The sequence below is a fragment of the Homalodisca vitripennis genome, chromosome 6, assembly GCF_021130785.1.
Source record: "Homalodisca vitripennis isolate AUS2020 chromosome 6, UT_GWSS_2.1, whole genome shotgun sequence".
NCBI classification, from domain to species: domain Eukaryota; kingdom Metazoa; phylum Arthropoda; class Insecta; order Hemiptera; family Cicadellidae; genus Homalodisca; species Homalodisca vitripennis.
Genome location: NC_060212.1, coordinates 15,092,017 through 15,113,608, shown reverse-complemented (window position 1 = coordinate 15,113,608; position 21,592 = coordinate 15,092,017). Strand labels below are relative to the sequence as shown.

The window sequence follows — 21,592 nt, the reverse complement described above, 5'->3', positions numbered from 1 at the left end:
GAAAGGTAGAAGACTATCGGTAAGAACTTAACATAGATTTACTTAAAAAGAAAATCAAAGAGTTCGTTATATTTTCTGCAACTTATAACGCGGGATAGGAGAGAAAATCAATCGTACCGTAGAAAGCTGTAAAAGCTAATTATTCTATTAACAATTATCTAATATTGAACTTGTGAAATTTACTAACTTCCATTCAACTTTTGAAACTAACGTCAAGGAACTAACTACACCTAAATGTTTTATCTATGTCTACTTACACATACAAAATTAATACCTCAAAATCAGAAATGTAAGATGGATGAAAAAATTCAAGGGCAACATTTTATTGAACCAAAACGATTTTAACTTTGAGTACTCCTTGTTATTAATCAAGGAAATTAATACAAGATTTAATTGTCTTTTCCAGAGACAAACTGTAGAACTAGTAGAGGGATAAGCAAAACATCTTTTATGGTGGGCACAATTGAAGTAAATATTTTAAGATTTATACAAATATTGTATACAAATAAATTATTATAATTACTAATGAACACAATAATTTTGTGATTTTGTAATGAACAATGCTTACAAAATGTGGCTTCATGTAATCAGAAATTACCACAGAGGTAATTTTACAACTTGTCCAGTTTTTCTTCAGCTAGGAACACAATAAGATTACAATATAGTTCAATTGGTACAAATTAAATACCAAGTATTATTGGAAACAACATTTTTTTCATAAAACGTTACGTAAGCTAAAACGAGATTAACTCTCCGATGTAATAAACTTATACGAAGACTGGTGGGTAAGGTATAGTGTTATAAAACGTAGCGTATTTTACAGCTCATCTTGAAAGTAGTGAATGTTGTGCAGATGTTCCCCATAGTCTGTCGCCTCACTGCCTACAAATATTTCATGTTTGTCGAGGATCTCGTCAAAAGTCAGTATATTGTCGTGGTCATCATCGGAGGCTGCAAAGAGGTGATTTACTTCTTCTTCTGCGATCTCTCTGAAAAACATTTCAATCTTGAATTTCATTACTGTCACGTAAAAATCCTGCTAATTGTTTCAAATCCAGCATAGTTTTAATTCGTTTCATCTCGAATGGTTGTGTTCAATTCGTAAGTTGAATGAAATTCTAAGAACAGTTTAACTTATGTGAATGTTGAATTTAGCTCATACATACACAAAACGCATACATGTAATCAAAAATCAGCTTGGGATTTTTGCATATCACTTGATATGCAAAACTGAAGGTTTAATTAATAATATTAAAAACAATAACATTAATAAAGGATATGAAATAACATGGCTCAGGAAAACAGTACAGAATAGAAACAAAACATCACTACTAGCCTAATGATGAATTAAAACACTATTTTCATGAGCTGTCGTAGGATAGGGGTTCTTAAACTAATCATGACGATGACAAACGTTCAAAATCTTGTCATCATTTTAAGTCATCCATCGCCAGTAATGAGTCTTAAAGAAGGAATTATAACAGTAATAGATGTTATAGTTCAATACTTACTCATTGCTAGGCACAACCCAAGAAAGTATCTCTGAGGCATTCAGAATCCCATCCTTATCCTTATCGTATTCACTGTCAAACTTCTCCTTTTCTGCAAGCAGCCACTCTTTACTGTGACTTTTGGCTGAAAATAAAGCAAACAAATATAAATAATTAAAAAAACCAAATAAAATACTTTTACTAATAATTTTAACATAACATAAATCAATGAGACTTGGACTGGTTAAGTAATCCAGCAATCAGTTGATTATGTAACCCAGCTATTTGGATTGGAGATAATGGCTTTACAGAGGAAGCATGTATAGCTTGGCCAAGAATCTATTTCTATTGGACGCTTGCATTGCACCAAATTTTAAATTTCAGTATTTGTCCTTTTATCAAACACTATTAACCCTTTTACTACAGCAAAAATTTGTATAGTTTTTCTGGTACATATTTTTGAAGTAACTACTTTTTTTCTAAAAGATGTTCTAAAGAAGGTGAAGATAGATGAATTGCAAACATTGTATAAACAGCCAACTTTAAAAGTATAGCATGAAAAAACATACATAAATTTTCTACCCTAATATACACAATAAAATTCGCCAAGTATAAAATTATTTAATATTAATTTGATTTAGTATAAAATAAAAAAAAAATACTTTGTTTTTTAATTTAATTTTTTGTTTACACACAAAACACAAATACAGTAAATACACAACATAATCACCTGTATGACTTAGCAGCTGGAATGATGCAATGCGATAGCTTTTATGCAATGTGAAAAAGATTAATATTACATATACAAATAGCCTGCTCGCCATAAAAGAGCCTCTTTGTTTACGTCAACACCTCACATACAGCATGGGATTAAGAAGCCTAAATGATAGTGAGCTACAGCCCATAAGTTGCTAACGATGTATGAGCAAGAAGCCTAAATGATAGTGAGCTACAGCCCATAAGTTGCTAACGATGTATGAGCAAGAAGCCTAAATGATAGTGAGCTACAGCCCATAAGTTGCTAACGATGTATGAGCAAGAAGCCTAAATGATAGTGAGCTACAGCCCATAAGTTGCTAACGATGTATGAGCAAGTAGCCTTAATGATAGTGAGCTACAGCCCATAAGTTGTAATGATGTATGAGCAAGAAGCCTAAATGATAGTGAGCTACACCCCATAAGTTGCTAAGTTGATGTATGAGCTGCCCTGTTCTGGAGTGGCCACTCGATTGTGACTGAATGATGAAGTTATGACTCTTCAACTTCAATTTGTATGTTGAGTTTAGCTCCAGTTCACCTTCCTTTTATTGCAGTGTCTGATATCTGACACTATCTCGGACTTGACTCCTGGAATCTGGTATCATGTTCGTCTGAAAGATCCAAAAAAAAGTCAACGACGAAGCTTAAAAAGGTTCGTTTTGAGCTTCGTCGCTGACTATCTTTTGATCTCTTGACACGAACATGGCTTCAGATCCCAGGAGTCAAGTCTGAGACATCGTCAGATGCCAAATGCTGAAATAAAAGGTAGGTGAACTGAAGCTAAACTCAACATTCAAATTGAATCGACCATTACTACCATAGTTATGTTATAAGACACCTAAAAATTAAATAAAAATTATTTGGAGAAACAACAAACACTATTGTAGAGACAACAACCAAATAGACTATAACATGTCCTGAAAAATTTACTAATTTATCTGTATCAAAACTCATTCTATTAATACTTTTAATACATGCATGCATTTTTGTCAAAACCAATTCAATCATTCAGTTCTCTAGACAGGCTAGGTTAATTGCTTCCTCAATCGGTTAAAAGACATTGTAGGTAAATTATATAGTAGTAGTGCACAAATACACAAAAACAAGCGTCCTCTTACCACGTTCTCCTAAAAATTCTTGGAAGTCAATGACACCATTCTTGTCTGTATCCTTGTCGTCCAAAGTGTTTTGTAGGATGAAAGGCAACATCTCGGGATGCTCCTCCGGATGGGTGAACCAAACAAATTCCTGTTTATCCAGCACGCCATCTTTGTTGAGATCCGCTGCATCGAACATTATCCTGTCCGTTTTTATTAACTGGAAAAAAATGTATTTTTAGTTACAAGATCCAAGGGGTATTTATTGTAACCGATGAGTTAATATAAAACGACAGAGTAATAAACAAATCAGCGTTTACAAAAGTTACTACTTACCGATTCTTCCTCGCTAGACTGAATTATGTTTTCCTCCTCGCTTCCGTCCATACCGTAAGAATCAGCTTTGTATTCATCCCAAGTCACCTTTCCATCTTCATTTTCATCAGCGTCTTCAAACCTCTCGGCTGATTCTTCTTCAGACAGCATTCTGTAAACATTTTATAGTGCAACCACTTTAAAATCCTACTTTGGATTCAATGATCTTTGATAAAAAAACAATATGTACTTGGAAGAGAAAAATTGGTAATTAAAGCATCAGTGAACATTATATATGAAATTAGTAAAAGCTTAGAGTATAAATAAACACATTCAGTAAGCTTCCAGGGTGATTCCAGTACAGGTCCAAGCTTAACGAAGCTTTTGTGTTTGTTTAAGTAATAGTTTAAGTGAACCAGAACACAGAGGAGTAGCTAAAGATTTATCTTGCAGAGCTAAGAGTCAGTATAACTTTATGTATAACAAATTAATATTGACGAATTAATGATAATTTAGAAATTGAAGCTTTTTAAAATATATTTTGTTTGTTTCAGGGGCAGACCATAACTACAGAAGTGGTATATATTTGATCAATCAAATTTTCAAAATATACAAATTATTCATAAATTTCTCAAGTTTCAGGAAATATATACACATTGATGATATTATTTCATACATTTTTATTTTTGTATTAACTCTTTCTGTGTCGACGCCCATTTTTACGGATGTCTGAAAATTGTGCAAGAAGAGACAATGTCCATTTATACAGTTAAGTCGGTAAGATATGCCAGCGTCTGTTTAACCAAACGTCTATAAAAAAAGACCAAAAATCAAAATAAGGTCTTATGTTTCCAATAATGTTGTTTTTGTATTTATCATAAAATAATCTTTTTGAAAAACACTTATTGTTTGTTTTTAAGTAAAGAAATAAGTGTGCTTCTAAACAATTATATGAGTTAGAATGACATGAGGTACGTAAATGTAAGTTATGTGTTATGTGTGGTTTCAAAATATTTTATTGAATTTAAAAAAATATGTATCTGTAACTTTTGTTTATTTTGAGACACTTCTAATATATTAATAAATAACTTAACACAACATTCCGTCTACTTTACACACCTTCCAACAACAAAACCTTCATTTAAGTAATTCGAATTATATTAACATTAGTGAAAATGCATTTTTTCTTAACTTCTGAAAATTCATAACTTTGCTCTGAGCCAAATATCAAATTTCAAATTCCTACCTAATAGATGGTAGGAACTAGAACCGTTACGAGTAAGGGAGCTAGTCAGTGCGCAAGAGCCATGGACATTGTTTTGACTATTACCATGACAATGTATACAGGAATACCAGTGGGAGATGGATGGGGATGTAAATATATGTACTTACAAAAATACAATAATGTAAAATAGTCCACTTAAAATACTCCAAAAAACTTAAATGATATTTTTGGGAACGGGATAACAACAGCGGTTTTTAGTGTGAATTTAATATGCATGTAACATTGTGATTTACGTGTGTGTTACACTGGTGTATCACAAATGGTTATATTACTTTTGGAGAACGAAAATGTCAAATCCAACTAATACTATAGTTTTTACTCTTCTTTTACAAATTTTTCAGCACCTAGGAAACCCACCAAGTTTATTTTCACCAGCAGTGAATGTGTTAAGTTTCTGTGCCTACCTGAAAGAACGTAGTATCCAAGCATGAAGTTCCTTACGATCAATAATAGAGTCCTTATTCATGTCCATTTTCAACAACAGTATTTTTAGTCTCCTTTTCGATTCTTCAGGAGACAGATGATCAAACTCCTCAGCATCTTTTACACTTCCTGAAATAAATCAGATAACAATGAACTTCCAAAGTTCCTGTTTGCTTTCTCATCCCTCAGCAGCTCTAGAGTAAAAAAGTTGATCTTGAATGTAGGTAACTATCACGAAGAATATTTTTATAATTTTGCCAAAAGTGTGGGGTGGTCCGGAACACCAAAGTTCGCACTAATGGCCAGGTGCATTTCTGATTAGTATACTACTTTCCTGACCTGGTGATATGGTACGTGATCCGAGATCAGGAATGTACTGACCGGTAATGACTGGTGCCACAAAAAGAGAAACATCTATCGAGATAGTACTTAAATTCAAGCTCAGATCACGTGAGAACTTGGCATTATCAAAACGACTTTCAGGTATTATGTAAGGAATGAGGTTTGGAGTGGAAATATTACTCTATGGAATATTTTTACGCGATATGAGTAGGTTTAGATTAGGTTAACATAAAAGTGTTACTTGTAGTACCAAAGTTAAAGATAACCTACAAGTGCTCGTGATATGAATTTGAATTTGGGTACTATCTCGGGGATGTTTTTCTTTTTTTTTTTTTTTTCGCCAAAAGTACAGGGTGGTGCACCAACTTCGCAGACCTCAAATCATGTAAGACAATCTCGGACATGATCTGAGGTCGGGAAAGTACTGATCAGAAATGCCTCTGGCCATCAGTGCTGGCTTCGGTGGCAACTTAAAGTAGCACCCCGCAATTTTGGCAACAAAGAAAAACATCGCTCGAGATAGTACCTAAATTCCAGCTCAGATCACATGAAATTTCATACACATGTAGATTTAGTCACAGTTTACTTGTAACTTAGTAAAGTCATTTCAGTAACAGCACGATGCTAATATTGAGTTTGGATTAACTGATAACATGTTACCAAAGTAACAGGTTACATGAACGTAACACCTCAACATGTTATTTTGTAATAGGTCATTGACAAACAACAGTATTTCCAAACTCTAGCAGCCGTTACTCACATACCATACAAATGATTTAACTTTGTTTGGAACAATAATGTCAAACTGAATTAAGTTATATAGACATTGTATATTGTATTATAGTGAAGCTATATTTTCATATGTAAAATAAATTCACACATTTTAGATACGGTAATGTAAAATAATACAACTTTATTTAAAAGTTTGAGGCCTAGTAATTACAATTACTTTACAGGGTAAACATGTCTAACAGCATTTAAATCATTCTAATCAATATTTGATTCCATTTTAGTGTTGGGCACTTATCATACTGCAGCCCTCTTCCATGAGTGGGCTAAAGCATCACGTGTGATACTTCACCAGCACTAGGGTTAATTTACTACTGAACATCTACATCTAATGGTTAAGCCTGCAGTACCAGTGTGTAAACAATAAATTATCATACACATAGTTTGTATAGTATTTTATACTCATTGTACCTTAAGCTATGATTGGTCTGAATCGATACACATACTCCAGTCACATATCAATTTGCTCATAAGCCCTCACTAGGTGTGCATTGGTTATATATAAGTTTACCTATAGGTTTTTCTGTGAGTAGGTTAACAGAATTCAGAAAGATATTATTCCAGACTCAGGTTTTAAAGTCAGATCTTTGCTACACTTTTTACAACTTCTATCCCATACCAATCACAAATTAGGCTCATTCAACATCTGAAACTGACAAAAGACATGTACTTGGCTCATCTATAGCCTAATGCAAACTTACCAAGAATGGCTTCATGGTCAAATTCTGTGCGATGTTCTCCATTAGTAATATGATTATGATCCCTGGATACAAATGAACCATCTTCTTCTCGTTCTTTGTTCAAGTGGTGTGAATGAATATGAGCTGGAGAAGCAGGTGTAACCTCAAAAGTGAGTTGACTAATAAAAACAATCGCCAACACAGTTTTCTTTAAAGATATTTGAATATTAACCATTTCGTTGATGAAACAAGAGATACACTAACACACTGAGAGTACTGATTATTTTTATTCAAAATTCATCTAACACAATTCAATAAATCCAAACTCCTTTATTCACAAATCTAACTCCAATTCACTAACCAGCAGCCAGCCAGCCCCCCACTGCCACTCTCTCACTCACGTTTACTCTCAGTCTCACTCCTCTCTCACTCTCTCCCCTTCTTTATTCTTGGGCTTGGTATTAATACCACAAAGCCATGTGTATTTTGTTGTCCAACCTTAAATATTATTAATTTAAACTATAAATCATTTAACAATAGACCTACTTACTTTTTACATAGTAACTTGAATTCTATAATTATTAAAGTAAAATAATGTTTTCAGACCAATAAAATGTATAAATCTTGTACTAGTATTTGTTAAATATCTAGTTTAATTTTGTTTGCATATGAAATAAATTTTAAGATATATTCCCACAGATGGGAAAGATCCATTTGAAAAAAGGGTTGATAAATTAAGTAGAATTTCAAATGTTCTTTTCTCAAATTCTCAAACACATCTTGTTCTTTAATAGAGCAGATACATCAATTATATATGAGATTAATTGATTTTTCAACAACATTTATACATTTTCATTTATGATTACTTTATATTCGCAACTGATGTTGTTATGGCAAGTTCCAAAAATGTCCAATTTCCAACCTACACTATAACTTTACACGTTATCTCTTCAAATTACTCGTTCGTCCTATCTACTAGTACGTACGACAATGAAAAGTGTTGGACTGGATGATCCAGGATTCACAGAAAAAGAGCTAAAGAAAGGAATAACAGAAATGAAAAATGTGAAAGCACCAAGATATAATAGTCTAGTGTAGTGACTGGTATGTTGAGTTACTAGTTGTTAAGTAGGTGACTGAAATAATTACAAAAAGCTGTTACATCCCTACAACAATATGTTGGCAGAAAGTAATTTGAAAGTAAATGTTGGAATGTGGATAGATGGAGTTGTGAAAGTGTTTATAAGGAGTAATGACAATTATTTATGTTAAGAGAAGAGCTAAAAGCCAGTCACGTAATTCAAGGGTAATTCCTGGAAGTTTAAATAACGTGATAAAAAGGTAACTTAGTTTAATAATACTTGTTTTCTCTGTTTTAATTGTTTCTATTTTCTGTAAATCGAAAAAATATGATTTTAAAAGTAAGTTACCTTTTTACCACAATCACATTTTACTGGTATTAAAGGAGATTAGAGAGAAGTTAGTCGTAAGACGAAAGAGGCATTGCTTGAAGAATGAAAGAAGGTTAAACAATAAACAATATTGGCTTACTCAATGTGTTTGAACAGTGGATACGAAACGTGAAGTGAGCGAAAATAAAGACAAATATGTAGCGCGACTATTTCTATACGTATCAAGTGTGTTTTAATTGACTGATAGTCCTAAGTGTTGAGGGTTGTTGGTGATTCTCCGTGAATTACAGTGACTAAACCAGAAACAAATCAATTTTGTCGTCTCACTGTGATTAATAAATAAGACCAGCCAACAAAATTCTTAGTGTTAGCCCTGGTCTCGTAAAGTAATTTCTGTGTCCGATACTTAATAGTGCGTTCAATTGATCTGAGTGATTTTAGACATTTAAAAATGCCTTATCGGACATTCTTCTACGAGCTTAGTACAACGGAAAGATGGCAGGGGCTATGGTGGCACCTTCGTTAGTCTAATCCAAAAAATCTTTAAAACTATAATAAAAGTTTTTCGAAAAAAAAAAAAAAAAATTTTTAAACTGGATTTGAATTTTTTGGCTCTTTCATTGATTGAAATTTAATTGGCAGTGCTTCAAAAATCTGTAATACCGCATAATTAGGTTTTTTCATAAATATTTAGTCTATGAGAAGTAGCAATACTATTTTTATGTCTGATGTTATATGTATGGATGTTGTTTACATATTCCATTGTGTTGAATTTTATGTAAGCAGAGACTTCAAAAATGTCAAACAACTTCTCACGATCATTCGAGTCTATCGAAAATACCTTTAGATTTAGACACTCCTTTTGCCTGATTTTATCTTTTACATAGTGTCCAATACATAAAGAATTTCTGAAACTGAAACTTCATTATTCTAATATAAAGATTACCCTGTAATGTGGCGGAAATAACATAGCAGATATGACTAACAATTAATCCCATTAATATAATCACTGTTTTACAGGCAAACATAAGAAATTTTCGTTTTAAACTAAAACCTGGAAATCTAAAAGAACAAAAAACAGTGTACATCGAGTGTTCTTGTGACTTTACCAAAGCCGGCTTTTAGGAAAAAAACAGTCAGGCTCAAGCATCGATCGGATCGAGGAGGCTTAGAAGACTGGAAGTTGGTAGTTGGTGTTAGAAAGGGATAGGTGTTTGTTATTTTACTTGATTCCTAGTCAGTGTTTCTGTTTGTTGTGGTCATTTTGCTCTGGGAAATAGAGGTGTAGATAATTATCGTATTTGTCGTCCGGATGTTATACATTTTTTAGTAAAGGCGTGTTTAATTAATTAAAATAGGAAGAAATTTGAAGGCTAGAATATGCCTTATGCAAATCAACCTTCTGTCCATATTACTGATTTGACTGAAGATAATGTTAAATTCTTCATTGAAGATACCGAATTAAGGTAATAAGTTAATTTTAGTAGGCACACAATCGATAGTTTTTTTATATATGTTCTACACAATACTTCTCAAAGAAATTGTAACTTATTACATATTTATTTGTTACCATAACCTCAAATCCGGGTAGGGTACGACGGGTTTTTATATCGAAATTGGCAAACGATATTTACCTATTGTGTGTTTTTACTGGTTTTAATTTATTTTTCTATTGTATTGTTAAAACCAACAACAAAATCATTGAATTCATAGCCCTTTCTATTATTTTTATATTTTTTAGATTTCAGATTTTAAAATTGTTGTTTCTTTTGAGATTTAAGTTAATGTTATTTGATTTTAAGTATTTTAATGAAGTTTTGTAATATTTTATTAGTCTGTGTTATTGTATATTACATAAATATACTTTTTTGGCAATTGATAAATATCAGTAAGTTAGTTTTTTTTTTTATTTGATACATTTAATAACGGTATGAAATTGGGCAATATAAAAACTGAGTGTGCAAATTGTACAGTACCTTGTCCTACTTTCTCAGTGGCTCTATATGGAAAAATTCTGACAGCCAGTAACGATAGCAAATAGAGCGAGGACCCTGCACGGGGCGTATGTGTCATCAGTATTCAACTTTATTGAGATGGAGGAAATCGTTAATTATTCCAAAAGTATACAATAGGCTACATACATTAAATATATACACTAAATGTTTATGAATAGTATGCAATTTTGTAATATTCTCAATTACAATATAAGTTCTAGGTTATATTACTATAAAGACATTGTGTATTCTTTGGTTATTTCATTCTTTAGTAAAATAATTTAGAAATCTATTAATAATGCAGAATATAACAGTTTTTTTTATAACACAAGTGAACAATAAAAACTATTTATTAAACAACGGAAAACAACAAATTATAAAACCCCGTCAACCTAATTTATATTGACGCTTGTCCAGAAAACTAACAGTTGCTTATTGACAGTTCGTTTAAACACAATTAACAGCTGTTCTTGTGTATTTAAAATTTTCATTTGCATACTTTCAATCGTTTTGTTTTTTCTCTTAGAAATACATATAGTTGTATTGTGCAATGATCAAGCAATAATTGAATATTATTACATTATATCATTTTAAGTACTTTCATATTGATATCTTGTGTACAAAGGAAAAAAAAATTCATTATAAATGTTTGTTAATCTGCACAAATAAGCTGTTACAGGTACATTTTCTACTTATAATTCAATAATAACTAATATTTATCACATTGGGTTAGTCACATCTTCCAGGTTAGTTTTTGTAAGTCAACCCATTTTGCTTCTAAATGTGATTTTCCTAGGAGGTTTCATTTCTGGCTAGTCTATGTCTGCCTGTGAAACCTACAATGGGGACAGGAAAGACTGATGTGTCACTTGGGTCTGGGCAACCCATCCTGAATTTGCTGTTACTCTAGAAGCAGCGTAAAGATCCTTTTAGGACTAATTGCAATGAGGGTTTTCCTCAACTCAAGTGAAAAATGTGATGTTGAGTGATTTATTTGAAAAAGAATAATACATAGGCTATATAAAATATTTTTAAATATCGGACTTTGAAAAAGTCGTAGAGGTGCATATCTGTTTGTAAAAACTTATTTCACCGATGATCAAGTTTCTCAGGGTATGTCGGTAAGTTTTAAGAAAATTAAATCGCCTAGCAAAATAAACTTTTTATCTTCATTGCTCAGTCGGTATATTTTTTTGCAGTGTTGCCAACAGTATGAGGAGGGTGTTTATAGCAGAAACGCCAGTGATGGCTATAGACTGGGTGCAGTTGGAAGCCAACTCTACTGTTCTATCTGACGAGTTCTTGGCCTCGAGGATTGGACTCATCCCACTTACTTCAGACGATGTTGTCGACCGAATCCAGTACACAAGGGTGAGTTGTTTCTACTCTTAGTTTGTTGTGTAGTGCTGAAAATTCTCTGAGGATGATTCATTTATTATTATTCATTATTTACACAGTAGAGAGATATCACAAGGGTTATCATATTTTTTAAATTTTGTTCCGTACATCACATTATGCCATACAGAGAAGATATACTCAAGGTAGGTTAATTGTCATACATAATTTACAAATTTCTCAATAAAATATCCTTTTGGACTCAGTCGGAAAGAAGATAGATTACATATGTGGCCGTCTTCTTGAAATGTCAAACTGAAGAGTCGTTATTAGTTTAGATATTTAATCTGCATAACACTTGTGGAACAATAGCTCTCAATTTTGGCATTGTTGTAAGACTAATTGTAACACTTTCAAACATTTAAAAACTTCATAATCTTAATCCTTCCCATGCCTTAGACGGATATATTAGAATGGCATACTTTGACCAAAACACCAAATACAGGTATATCTGATATATTATAGATTATGTCTCGAAATTCCCAGTGCACGCTCCGTGCTTATTGCGGTTGCCAAGGAAGTATTTATAAACGACCTTCACTCAGCGGCAGGGGGACGGGAGCACCCTTTGTCTAACTCCGACCGCCTACTCATCAGTTTTGTGTCTCCTACAGAGCCATAACCAAACATATCCGCGGTGTGTATTACTGATTTCTCGGTTGTCACGAGCGTGCGCGTCTACTACGTATCTCGTTATTATTCTTCATCGTGTGTTAGTGTTGTGATTAGTTTGAAATATTTATCTTGTTTTATAGTAAAATTTTATCTGAAAAGTTTAATTACATTTTACAATGAAATTGAAATTTATTTGAAATAAACAGTTTTGTAAATAGTTCTTTTTATTTTTATAATAAATACTCTAATTTTAAGTCAAATACCCTGTCTTGGTGTAATAGGAAAGATAATGGATTTATTAGTGGCGTGCGAAGGGTTAATTCCATACAAGACAAAAATATAAGCATATGAATTTCTTTGAAAAAAAAAACAGGGGCTGAATTTGTTTAATTAATCTGAAATTATGGTTTTATTTCTAGGACTGCTCGTGTGTAGACTTCTGCCAGGAATGTAGTGTGGAGTTCACCCTGGACGTCAAGTGTACGGGTGATGAGACACGACTAGTGACCACTGCTGACCTGAAGTCCAGTGACCTGCGAGTGGTTCCGGTGACCTCTCGGAACCGTGATGCAGACCCCAATGACTACGGTGAAACTGAAGGTACGAATTACAATCGAATCGGTTGTTTTTAAAATGGTACAGTATTTCAGATTGATAGGTGATGTGATGTTATTTCTGTATTTATTGTGAGACTTCCATAATAATATATAAATGAAATTATTATAAAAATAAAAAGTGTAGATTGTTGTGTTTAGAATTTAAAATTTGTGGAACTTAAGAGTTGGGGGTAACTTAAAAGAGACTCATGGCATTGAACGTAACTACTGTTGTTAGCATATGTGACCTCAGAACCTTAACTCCAATAGTCATTTAAGATGAAATATCTGTAATTTTTTTATCTCATCCAACCATCCAATAGTATTTATCAAGGGTAAAAACTGTAACCCCAAATGTACAGGTGGTGTAATTATGAGGTTGTGACCACTGGTGATCTCAAGTTTGAGTGATCTGGTTGTGACCACTGGTGATCTCAAGTTTGAGTGATCTGGTTGTGACCACTGGTGACCTCAATGTTGAGTGATCTGGTTGTGACCACTGGTGACCTCAATGTTAAGTGATCTGGGAGTGGCCACTGGTGACCTCAGTGTTGGGTGATCTGGTTGTGACCACTGTGATCTCAAGTTTGAGTGATCTGAGTGACCACTGGTGATCTCAAGTTTGAGTGATCTGGACCACTGGTGACTCAATGAGTGATCTGACCACTGGTGATCTCGGATCTGGTTGTGACCACTGGTGATCCTCAAGTGTTGAGTGATCTGGTTGTGACCACTGGTGACCTCAATGTTGAGTGATCTGGTTGTGACCACTGGTGACCTCAAGTTTGAGTGATCTGGTTGTGACCACTGGTGATCTCAAGTTTGAGTGATCTGGTTGTGACCACTGGTGACCTCAATGTTGAGTGATCTGGCTGTGACCACTGGCGACCTCAATGTTAAGTGATCTGGGAGTGGCCACTGGTGACCTCAGTGTTGGGTGATCTGGTTGTGACCACTGTGATCTCAAGTTTGAGTGATCTGGGAGTGGACCACTGGTGACCTCAATGTTGAGTGATCTGGTTGTGACCACTGGTGACCTCAATGTTGAGTGATCTGGTTGTGACCACTGGTGACCTCAAATTGAGTGATCTGGAAATGGTCCTGATTTTCTCTAGAGATCACATTGCAAACCCTCCTAGCCATCCACCAACATTGTATAGAAGGTGGAAACTGAGTTTTTAACTTTTTCAGCTATCCATGAATCTCATGTTGGAAGTGAAAATTGTGGTTAATGCCAGTCATTCACAAAACATTTACAAGGTTTTTTAACTCTCTCACTGCCCTTAGTATTTTTCTTAATTGCCAAACAGTTTTTTTCTCCATTTTGCAGACTATTATTGTAAAATCTGTCCAAAAATGTTTTTACTGCAAATGTAACTGTATTGGATATCATTTTGTTCATAATGAACAATAGAATACAAGAAGTATGATACATATTTTAATTTAAATTTTTTATGGTAAGTGAAGAATTGTTTTTGTTATTTGTTGGTAAAAAGGGGGAGGTGCCTGGAAAATAGTTTTGTATATAAATTTCAAATTCCAAGTGAGCCTAGTTTCACAAATTTAGTCTAGTTTCAGAAAATGTATATTATTGTATGAGTTTTTGGATAAATAAATTAGTTTTAGCATACAAACTGAAAGTAGTACAAGAAACATGGTGTTGGTGATCAAAATCACATAATTTTATTTAAAGTGTTTGGTATAGTTTTATCTACAATAAACTAGAGAATACTATAATAATAAATAATTTGTGAAATCCTTAGGGTTTAATTTTTTTATGGATAGCAGAAATCCAAAGTTTTAAAATACATTAAAAAAAAAATACTTACCTGATAAAAACAGTTATTGCAATTAATTGTATTGTAATGTTTTTGGGTTTTCTAAAATGTTATAATAATCTAAAGGTCACAAACTTAGTCCAGTTTTTATATATAGAGATATAGTAATATTTTGTTACAAAACTATAAAACACAAAAACAAAACAGTGGATGTAACTAATTTTTCTGCAAAGACCTAAACAGCAACGTCATTCTAAAATTACTCCGCTGTCATAGAACAATAAAAAACCGGGTATATGAATCACATCTGTACTGGATTGTTTACTTACTATTAACGGATATCCGTTGAGTGGCAGTCGAAGGGTTAATAAAGTATTGTACCTCCCTTTGCTGATCAATTGTTATGCAACCGACCGGTTATGGATGCACAGGACCTTCTGAGATCCGCCATACATTTTCTGCGTTCCGTCCAGTCATTGAGTCAAAGTGCTCTATTTCGTATAGTATTACATATGTCCAAATACATAATGGTCGCTCATGGAAATATACTAATTAATTGTCTTCTTTTCTTTCAGAGATCCTGATAGTGAAACTGAGAAAAGGGCAGGAGCTGAAACTTCGTGCCTACGCAAAGAAAGGTTTCGGCAAGGAACACGCCAAGTGGAACCCCACCGCCGGGGTGTCGTTTGAGTATGACCCCGACAACTCCATGAGACACACCTTGTTCCCCAAACCTGACGAGTGGCCCAAGAGCGAGTACACGGAACTGGACGACGATCAGTGTAAGTGAATTTTATAAATATGTTTATTGCTAAACAAGTTAACACAGGAAGCCTAGACCGATAGCAATAGAGTTTATTCAGTTTATTGAATTTTTTGAGGATTTTACAAATATTCATAAACTGTTCAGTTATAACTATCACTGATAAATAAATACAAGTTTTCCAATATTTATTTCTTTATTGCAAGGCCTTTCAGAATCAATGATTCCATCATCAGGCACTTCACAAATAAATAAATATTGACATTTTTCTAAGTAATAGATATTAATTATAACATATGGGAAAGGATTTGGAAATATGATTAGCCAGTATAAAATATTTAAACAGAATTACATTTTAATTTTCTTATAAATTGAGATGAGACTAGAAATTGAATTTTGAATAGGTCCGTCTTCATTATTGATGTTTTTCTTGATTTTTGTTCGTGTAAAATTATTCCCAAACTTTTTAAGTGCAATGTGTTAGTAACTTCTTTCAATAATCGTAAATTTTTATTAGAGATGGTGTGTTCAGATTCAATACAGTGATTCGTAATAGCAGATTTTTCATTTCTTCCATATATATTTGTATTTATTTACCAGTGATAGTAAAACTTTTTTCCAATGCTCCAAGATTCTTCATGTTCAGTTATTGTTTAAACCCAACAAAATTATATATATAACAAGGGAAGAAATGGCCTTTGAGAAAATATATATATCTAATTTTATTAAAAACCTCTGTATTAAATGTTGAAATATGATAAATAAGTTAATCAGACTCGACATTAGGCTTATAAATAAAGATATGAATCACATTTCAGGAAACGCAGTCAGAATGTGCATAGTGTAGTAACAGATGTTTTTACTGCTGCACTTCTAACCACAGTGCACAAATCTAAACCATATGGCCTCGGTATTTTTATGAGGGAAGAGTCTAGAACCATGCACTTGTGCTAAAAGGACCTTTGTGCCTCCCTTACTTGTTTTTATCCCTCAAATCTGTCTTATGCAAAAACTATTTAGATTTCTTCTCCCCTCTAATGTTCTTGGAGAGATAAGTCCTAGTAATTCTTTCCTGTAATTAAAACAGCAGGACATTCCAGCCACATGTTCTCCACTGATTTTTCTGCCTCTTCGCAGAGTCTGAAATCATTAGTTAGCATCCCAAGTATTAGTTGTATATCTTCCTTGTGTAATAAAATTGTACCTATTATAGTAATGAGTAATTAGGAAAAAATTACATTGCTTAAAAAATTGTTTAGATACATTCGAAGAAAAAAAGTAAAACTGGAACAAATAAAGCTTTTGTCAAAATAAAATAAACGCTGTTTTATTGCAACTAATAACAACAATTTTAGATCACATTAGTGAAGAGAAAGTAACCAACGCAACGTGTAAGGTTACACAATGTTGCACAGCCACACAAATGAGAATGGCACTGGTGCCAACTGTTGTAAATAAATTTTGTATTCATCAATGAGGTTAGAGAATGATAAGGGAGGGAAATGACAATTAAAAATAAAATTCTGTAGAATTAAAAATGAATTTAAATTGTTTATTCTCTGGTAAATTGGTGTGTTTTAAAAAAATAGAACATCTGAAATACACAAAAACTGCTGTTATCCTAGACATCTGTTTTGTGGTCTGCATGTGGCAGATACTGGTATGGTCTAATTTGCATATACCCCTCCCCCAAGGACGGTTTATTTCTGTTTCTGGCTGGTTTTTACCTTTCAGTCCAACCCACACTGTGTACAGCAAAAAACCGATGTGTCGATGTGATCTGGGCAACCTTATGGATGTCCAGGAGCGGCACATCACTAACTGCAAATTTTGAGATTCTGGGGTGCAAGGCTAGTTCTAGTCTTTTGCGGGAGATGACTGTTGGAGTTGATGGGATTCCCTAAGAGTCAATGGTTCTTGCTAGCCTAGACATAAGGCGTGCCACCCTCTGCCTGCTTTTACTGGAGAGACTGGTTCAGAGCTGGCTCTCCTTCTTCCAAGGGGATACGACTTAAGGTTAATGCCCTAAATTCTTCCTCATGTATCTCGACAGGAGGTGGCTCCAATCCCCAACCTTACCATCCAAAATATCCTGTCACTCCGGAAGCAGCGCAAATGTCCTTTTAAGGCTAGGTGCAATTTCTAAGCTTCTTGTCATAAGAAAAAAAACTTTCATATAAACACAAACTGCATTCCACAAATTGACTTACCTGATTACAGATGAAGCACCGTTCAACTGGGAAGCCAAACCCAACAAGTTCTTCTTCAATGTGGAGAGTTGTGGCTCACTGAGGCCAGAGAACATCGTTCTGATGGGCGTTGCTCAGCTGAAGCACAAACTCAGCAACTTGCAGACTCAGCTCAGTCTCGACATGCGGAACAACGTTTTGTCTATTATTTAATACGTTTTCCTTTTTCCGTGACTAATGTTTAGAAATAAATTGTTCTGTAATAAATGTTGTAATTTTTATATCTGAAGTTTATCTATTCTTTAGAGCCCAAACAACAAATACTACTAAATACATTAGTTCAGAATTACAAAATATGCAAGTTCGCATATTTATTAAGATGGTAATATTGTAAGGCCATGTTCATTGTGGTAAATGACCCGATATCCAGATTTTCTAGGGTATAATCCATTGTACAAATCCATCGATCCAGGTACTTAAGTAAGTTGTTAGTAAATAAAGTAAAGAACATGGCACCCAGGACTGATCCTTGAGGGATGCCCCTCAAAACCAGTTAACTGGACGTGACTTGTACTATTTGAAAGGTTTTGGATTTGCTGCATTTCAACTACAGTACCTCTTCTTAATTGATCATGTGATTCCTAAACCATTCAGCTTTTTTTAAAAACTTGATCATAGTGACTGATTAATAAACAAATCCCATCACTCAAAATGTCTTTACTTGTGGCAGTGAAGATCAACTATTTTGGTACAAATGGAAATCCAGTGGACTTTGCCATTTAACTAATGGTTTTTAAAATAAGGTGAGTTCAAACTCAAATTTAAAAAATTTAGAACAGCTTACACACTACCGCCAATCATCTATATCAAAACTTTTATTTTATTGGTATAGGTTAAAATAATAAGAAATTCTTAATTAGCTATTTTATTATAGCTAAATATTTTAAATCACTTTGTTATCAGTGCTAAGGCTTCTCAACACTATAAGGGTTCTTTATCAAAAGAAGCTTTCTTAATTCCTTCCCAAAAGCATCGTCACTTTTCTGCCACAGCAGTGAGTAAATTAAAAAAAAGTCAATGCATTAAAATGTTTTACACTACTTAGAACACAATGGTTTTGGAAAAAGGTTGTTTTATCTGTGGGAATTCTAAGATTCAATTCACCGTGGAAGAAATGCCCACCGTTGACGATAGTCTAGAAGTTTGGTATTCTGAACAAACAAAACTGTTGAAAATATATAAATTGCTCGAGATACCAATATGTTGTTTTTCCTAGAATTTTACGCGAAAATCAACAGCTTTTATTGAATATAGTTCTCAAAGCCCTCGTTTTAAATTAAAAAAGAAATTTGGTTTTTGTGCTTTTATGGTCCCAAAAAGCAACTCCATATGAGAGGTATGTGTAGATAACACCATAGTAATTCCATTAGCAAAAACTCCAGAGCTAAATGTCTTGTACACTTGTTCGACATGAGCTCGAAACTTAAAATTCGAGAAATGTACTCTCCACAACTGGTATCACTTCTTGATTTCCGATAGTAAAAGATATGGAGTTATGAGTCCTTGATTTAGTGATGCATAACTCAATAGCTTGTGTATTCACTCGATTGAGAAGCAGGTGTTTCTCATGAAACCACTGAAGCAAAGAATTTGTTTCCTCCTATACATTTACTTCTAAGGCAACTTGATTTTCAGCTAACACATATAGAGAGGTGTCCTCTACAAACAAGCAAATCCCCACAGCTGTGCTGCTATTAGACAAGTAGTTAATGAAAAGCAAAAAGAGAATAGGTCCAAGCACTGAGCCCTGAGCAACTCCCCTCACAACCTCAAACGCCGAAGAACTTGCCAATATTAGGAAACCTACAGTGTCATGAAAGGGAACTTGGACACATATGTAACACCCCTCAAACTGATATGGTTGTGTAGAAGAAGGGTGTAGTCGACCATGTCAAACACCTTCGTAGAATAAAAAAATAACCATGTAGAACACTGACAAGCATCAATGGAGTAGACAATGCTAATCAGTCAATTTATAGTCTCCATTTTATATTTCCTCTTGATAAACCCAAATTGAGACTGAGAAATGATTTGAATTTTTTTTTATGTATGCAACTAATCTATTGAGGAATATTCCTTCCATTACCTTTGATAAGATTTGGTATTAAGGAAATTTGTCTGAAATTCTCACATTCAAAGTTGCTTCCTCTTTTGTATAGAGGTTGCACAATTGAATGTTTCAAAGACAAAGGAAATTGTTCAAGATGGAAAGACGTTTTAATCGGATAAACTAAATAAGGACTAGAGACCAGACCACTTGTTTCTTTCAATTTTGAAAAAATTCCATCTGGGCTCACAGAGGTTTTCCAAATTTGTTGTCCCGCCTCTAGAGATTTACAATAAGAATATTCAACCAGTATACGATTCCACATTCAGTCCATAGCCGCTTGGAGTATCTGTTGGAGTTTGTATATCCTGTCCTTCCTTGCTGTAAAATAGTTAAACATATCCGTGACAATATAGCAATATAGGGGTCTTTTACAACCTCTCTGTCATTATTTCGTAATTTGATGTTAGTAATTTTGGCCTGAGATTGTTCTTATATTTTATAATGTTTCAGATGGTTTTCTTTCTATTTAATGAATTGTTTATTTTGTTTGTTATGAATTAGAATTTTTTGTTAATTATTTCTTGTTTGTATTTGTTCTTTTTGACTCTAAACAAAGAGAATGTGAAGATTCTAGATATTTTGTGTTTGTATAAATTACCTTTGAGTTGTAAAATAGTTATACTTAACAGAAATTTCCATATTGAGTCTTGATCTTTTTTGTTAATTTTAATATGAAGAAAGCATGTCTCAAAGTAGTATCATTTTCAGAAAAATATTAAATTTTGTGTGAAAACTGTTTTTACCAAACATTTCATCCCAAGTCTCATTCCTAAATTAGAGAGTGATGGTCTGTATTTTACTGTGATAGAATCTACAGACTTTTCGAAACAATGAATTGGTTTTGGAATGTATGTTTGGTATTTTGATTACAGCCTCTTGTCCATGGTTGTCTGAAAGAGCCTTGGATTGTGATTTGTCATTATATAACTACCCCCAAAAGGATATTGGTTTGTTTAATTCCGTTCAAAAGTTAGAAGGGGGGGACTTTTGGAACACCCGGTATTATATTTGTCTTTAAAATAAAGTTCTTAAGCTCTGGTTGAATTTAAAGCTTGAGTGTTAGACCACTTTATAATAAAGTAAATGTATGTGTACAATGGCTATAAACATACATTTTTGACAGATTTTCTTGATTGTGGCAACAAGACAAACTTTACATCGGTATTGGAAATATAATTCACTTGAACCAGAAGTGCTCATACACGGGCAAAGCTTAAGAAAAGCATGTGAAGCCGCGGGAAGCAGCCAGTATGAAATATTGATTACTATATTATTATTTGAAATAAGGTATAAATTCTCAGTTCATGGTGGTAAATGCCATTACCGTTTACCACTACTGTCAAAGTCTGGAGGGAGACTACATGTGTAAATTGCTTTCTACAGATGGTAACAAGGTCACCATAGACACACATTCTAAATACTCTACACTTCAAAGTGTAAACAAGTATATTTAGTTTAAAACAAAGTAAAATGTATCTAATAAAATCGTGTTGTCCAAAG

At 33.6% G+C, this 21,592-nt stretch overlaps 2 protein-coding genes and 1 long non-coding RNA gene across 4 annotated transcripts; 2 read left to right on the top strand and 1 right to left on the bottom strand.

The window, feature by feature from the left end:
* Positions 1–299: 299 nt before the first annotated feature.
* LOC124364133 (reticulocalbin-2) lies at positions 300–7,583 on the bottom strand. Of its 2 annotated transcripts, none has more exons than XM_046819358.1 (6): positions 7,202–7,583; positions 5,351–5,498; positions 3,683–3,833; positions 3,368–3,566; positions 1,512–1,635; positions 300–989 (listed from the first exon to the last, which is right to left on the bottom strand). In XM_046819358.1, the coding sequence occupies exons 1-6, from the start codon at positions 7,413–7,415 to the stop codon at positions 818–820; spliced, it is 1,008 nt and encodes a 335-aa protein (XP_046675314.1). In that variant the 5' UTR covers positions 7,416–7,583; the 3' UTR covers positions 300–817. The 2 variants fall into 2 exon arrangements, with proteins under 2 accessions (XP_046675314.1, XP_046675315.1); XM_046819359.1 differs by having other exon boundaries at positions 849–985; positions 1,508–1,635.
* LOC124364134 lies at positions 3,833–6,882 on the top strand. The gene is made up of 2 exons (XR_006922579.1): positions 3,833–4,438; positions 6,725–6,882. It is a non-coding gene; the product is annotated as an uncharacterized LOC124364134 (long non-coding RNA).
* A 2,184-nt stretch (positions 7,584–9,767) lies between the features above and the next one.
* Positions 9,768–18,203, top strand: LOC124364132 (DNA-directed RNA polymerase II subunit RPB3). The gene is made up of 5 exons (XM_046819356.1): positions 9,768–10,058; positions 11,786–11,957; positions 13,016–13,196; positions 15,546–15,752; positions 17,954–18,203. The coding sequence occupies exons 1-5, from the start codon at positions 9,973–9,975 to the stop codon at positions 18,133–18,135; spliced, it is 828 nt and encodes a 275-aa protein (XP_046675312.1). The 5' UTR covers positions 9,768–9,972; the 3' UTR covers positions 18,136–18,203.
* The last annotated feature ends 3,389 nt before the right edge of the window (positions 18,204–21,592 follow it).

Bases quoted from the DNA above. Each gene is read 5' to 3' on its own strand.
- LOC124364133 (XM_046819358.1), bottom strand. From the start codon at position 7,415: ATGGTTAATATTCAAATATCTTTAAAGAAAACTGTGTTGGCGATTGTT. The intron at 3,567-3,682 runs GTAAGTAGTAAC...ATTTTTTTCCAG, and splicing joins AGTCTAGCGAGGAAGAATCG to TTAATAAAAACGGACAGGAT. The intron at 990-1,511 runs GTAAGTATTGAA...AATGTTTTTCAG, and splicing joins TGGGTTGTGCCTAGCAATGA to AGAGATCGCAGAAGAAGAAG.
- LOC124364132 (XM_046819356.1), top strand. From the start codon at position 9,973: ATGCCTTATGCAAATCAACCTTCTGTCCATATTACTGATTTGACTGAA. The intron at 10,059-11,785 runs GTAATAAGTTAA...ATTTTTTTGCAG, and splicing joins ATTGAAGATACCGAATTAAG to TGTTGCCAACAGTATGAGGA. The intron at 15,753-17,953 runs GTAAGTGAATTT...ACCTGATTACAG, and splicing joins GGAACTGGACGACGATCAGT to ATGAAGCACCGTTCAACTGG.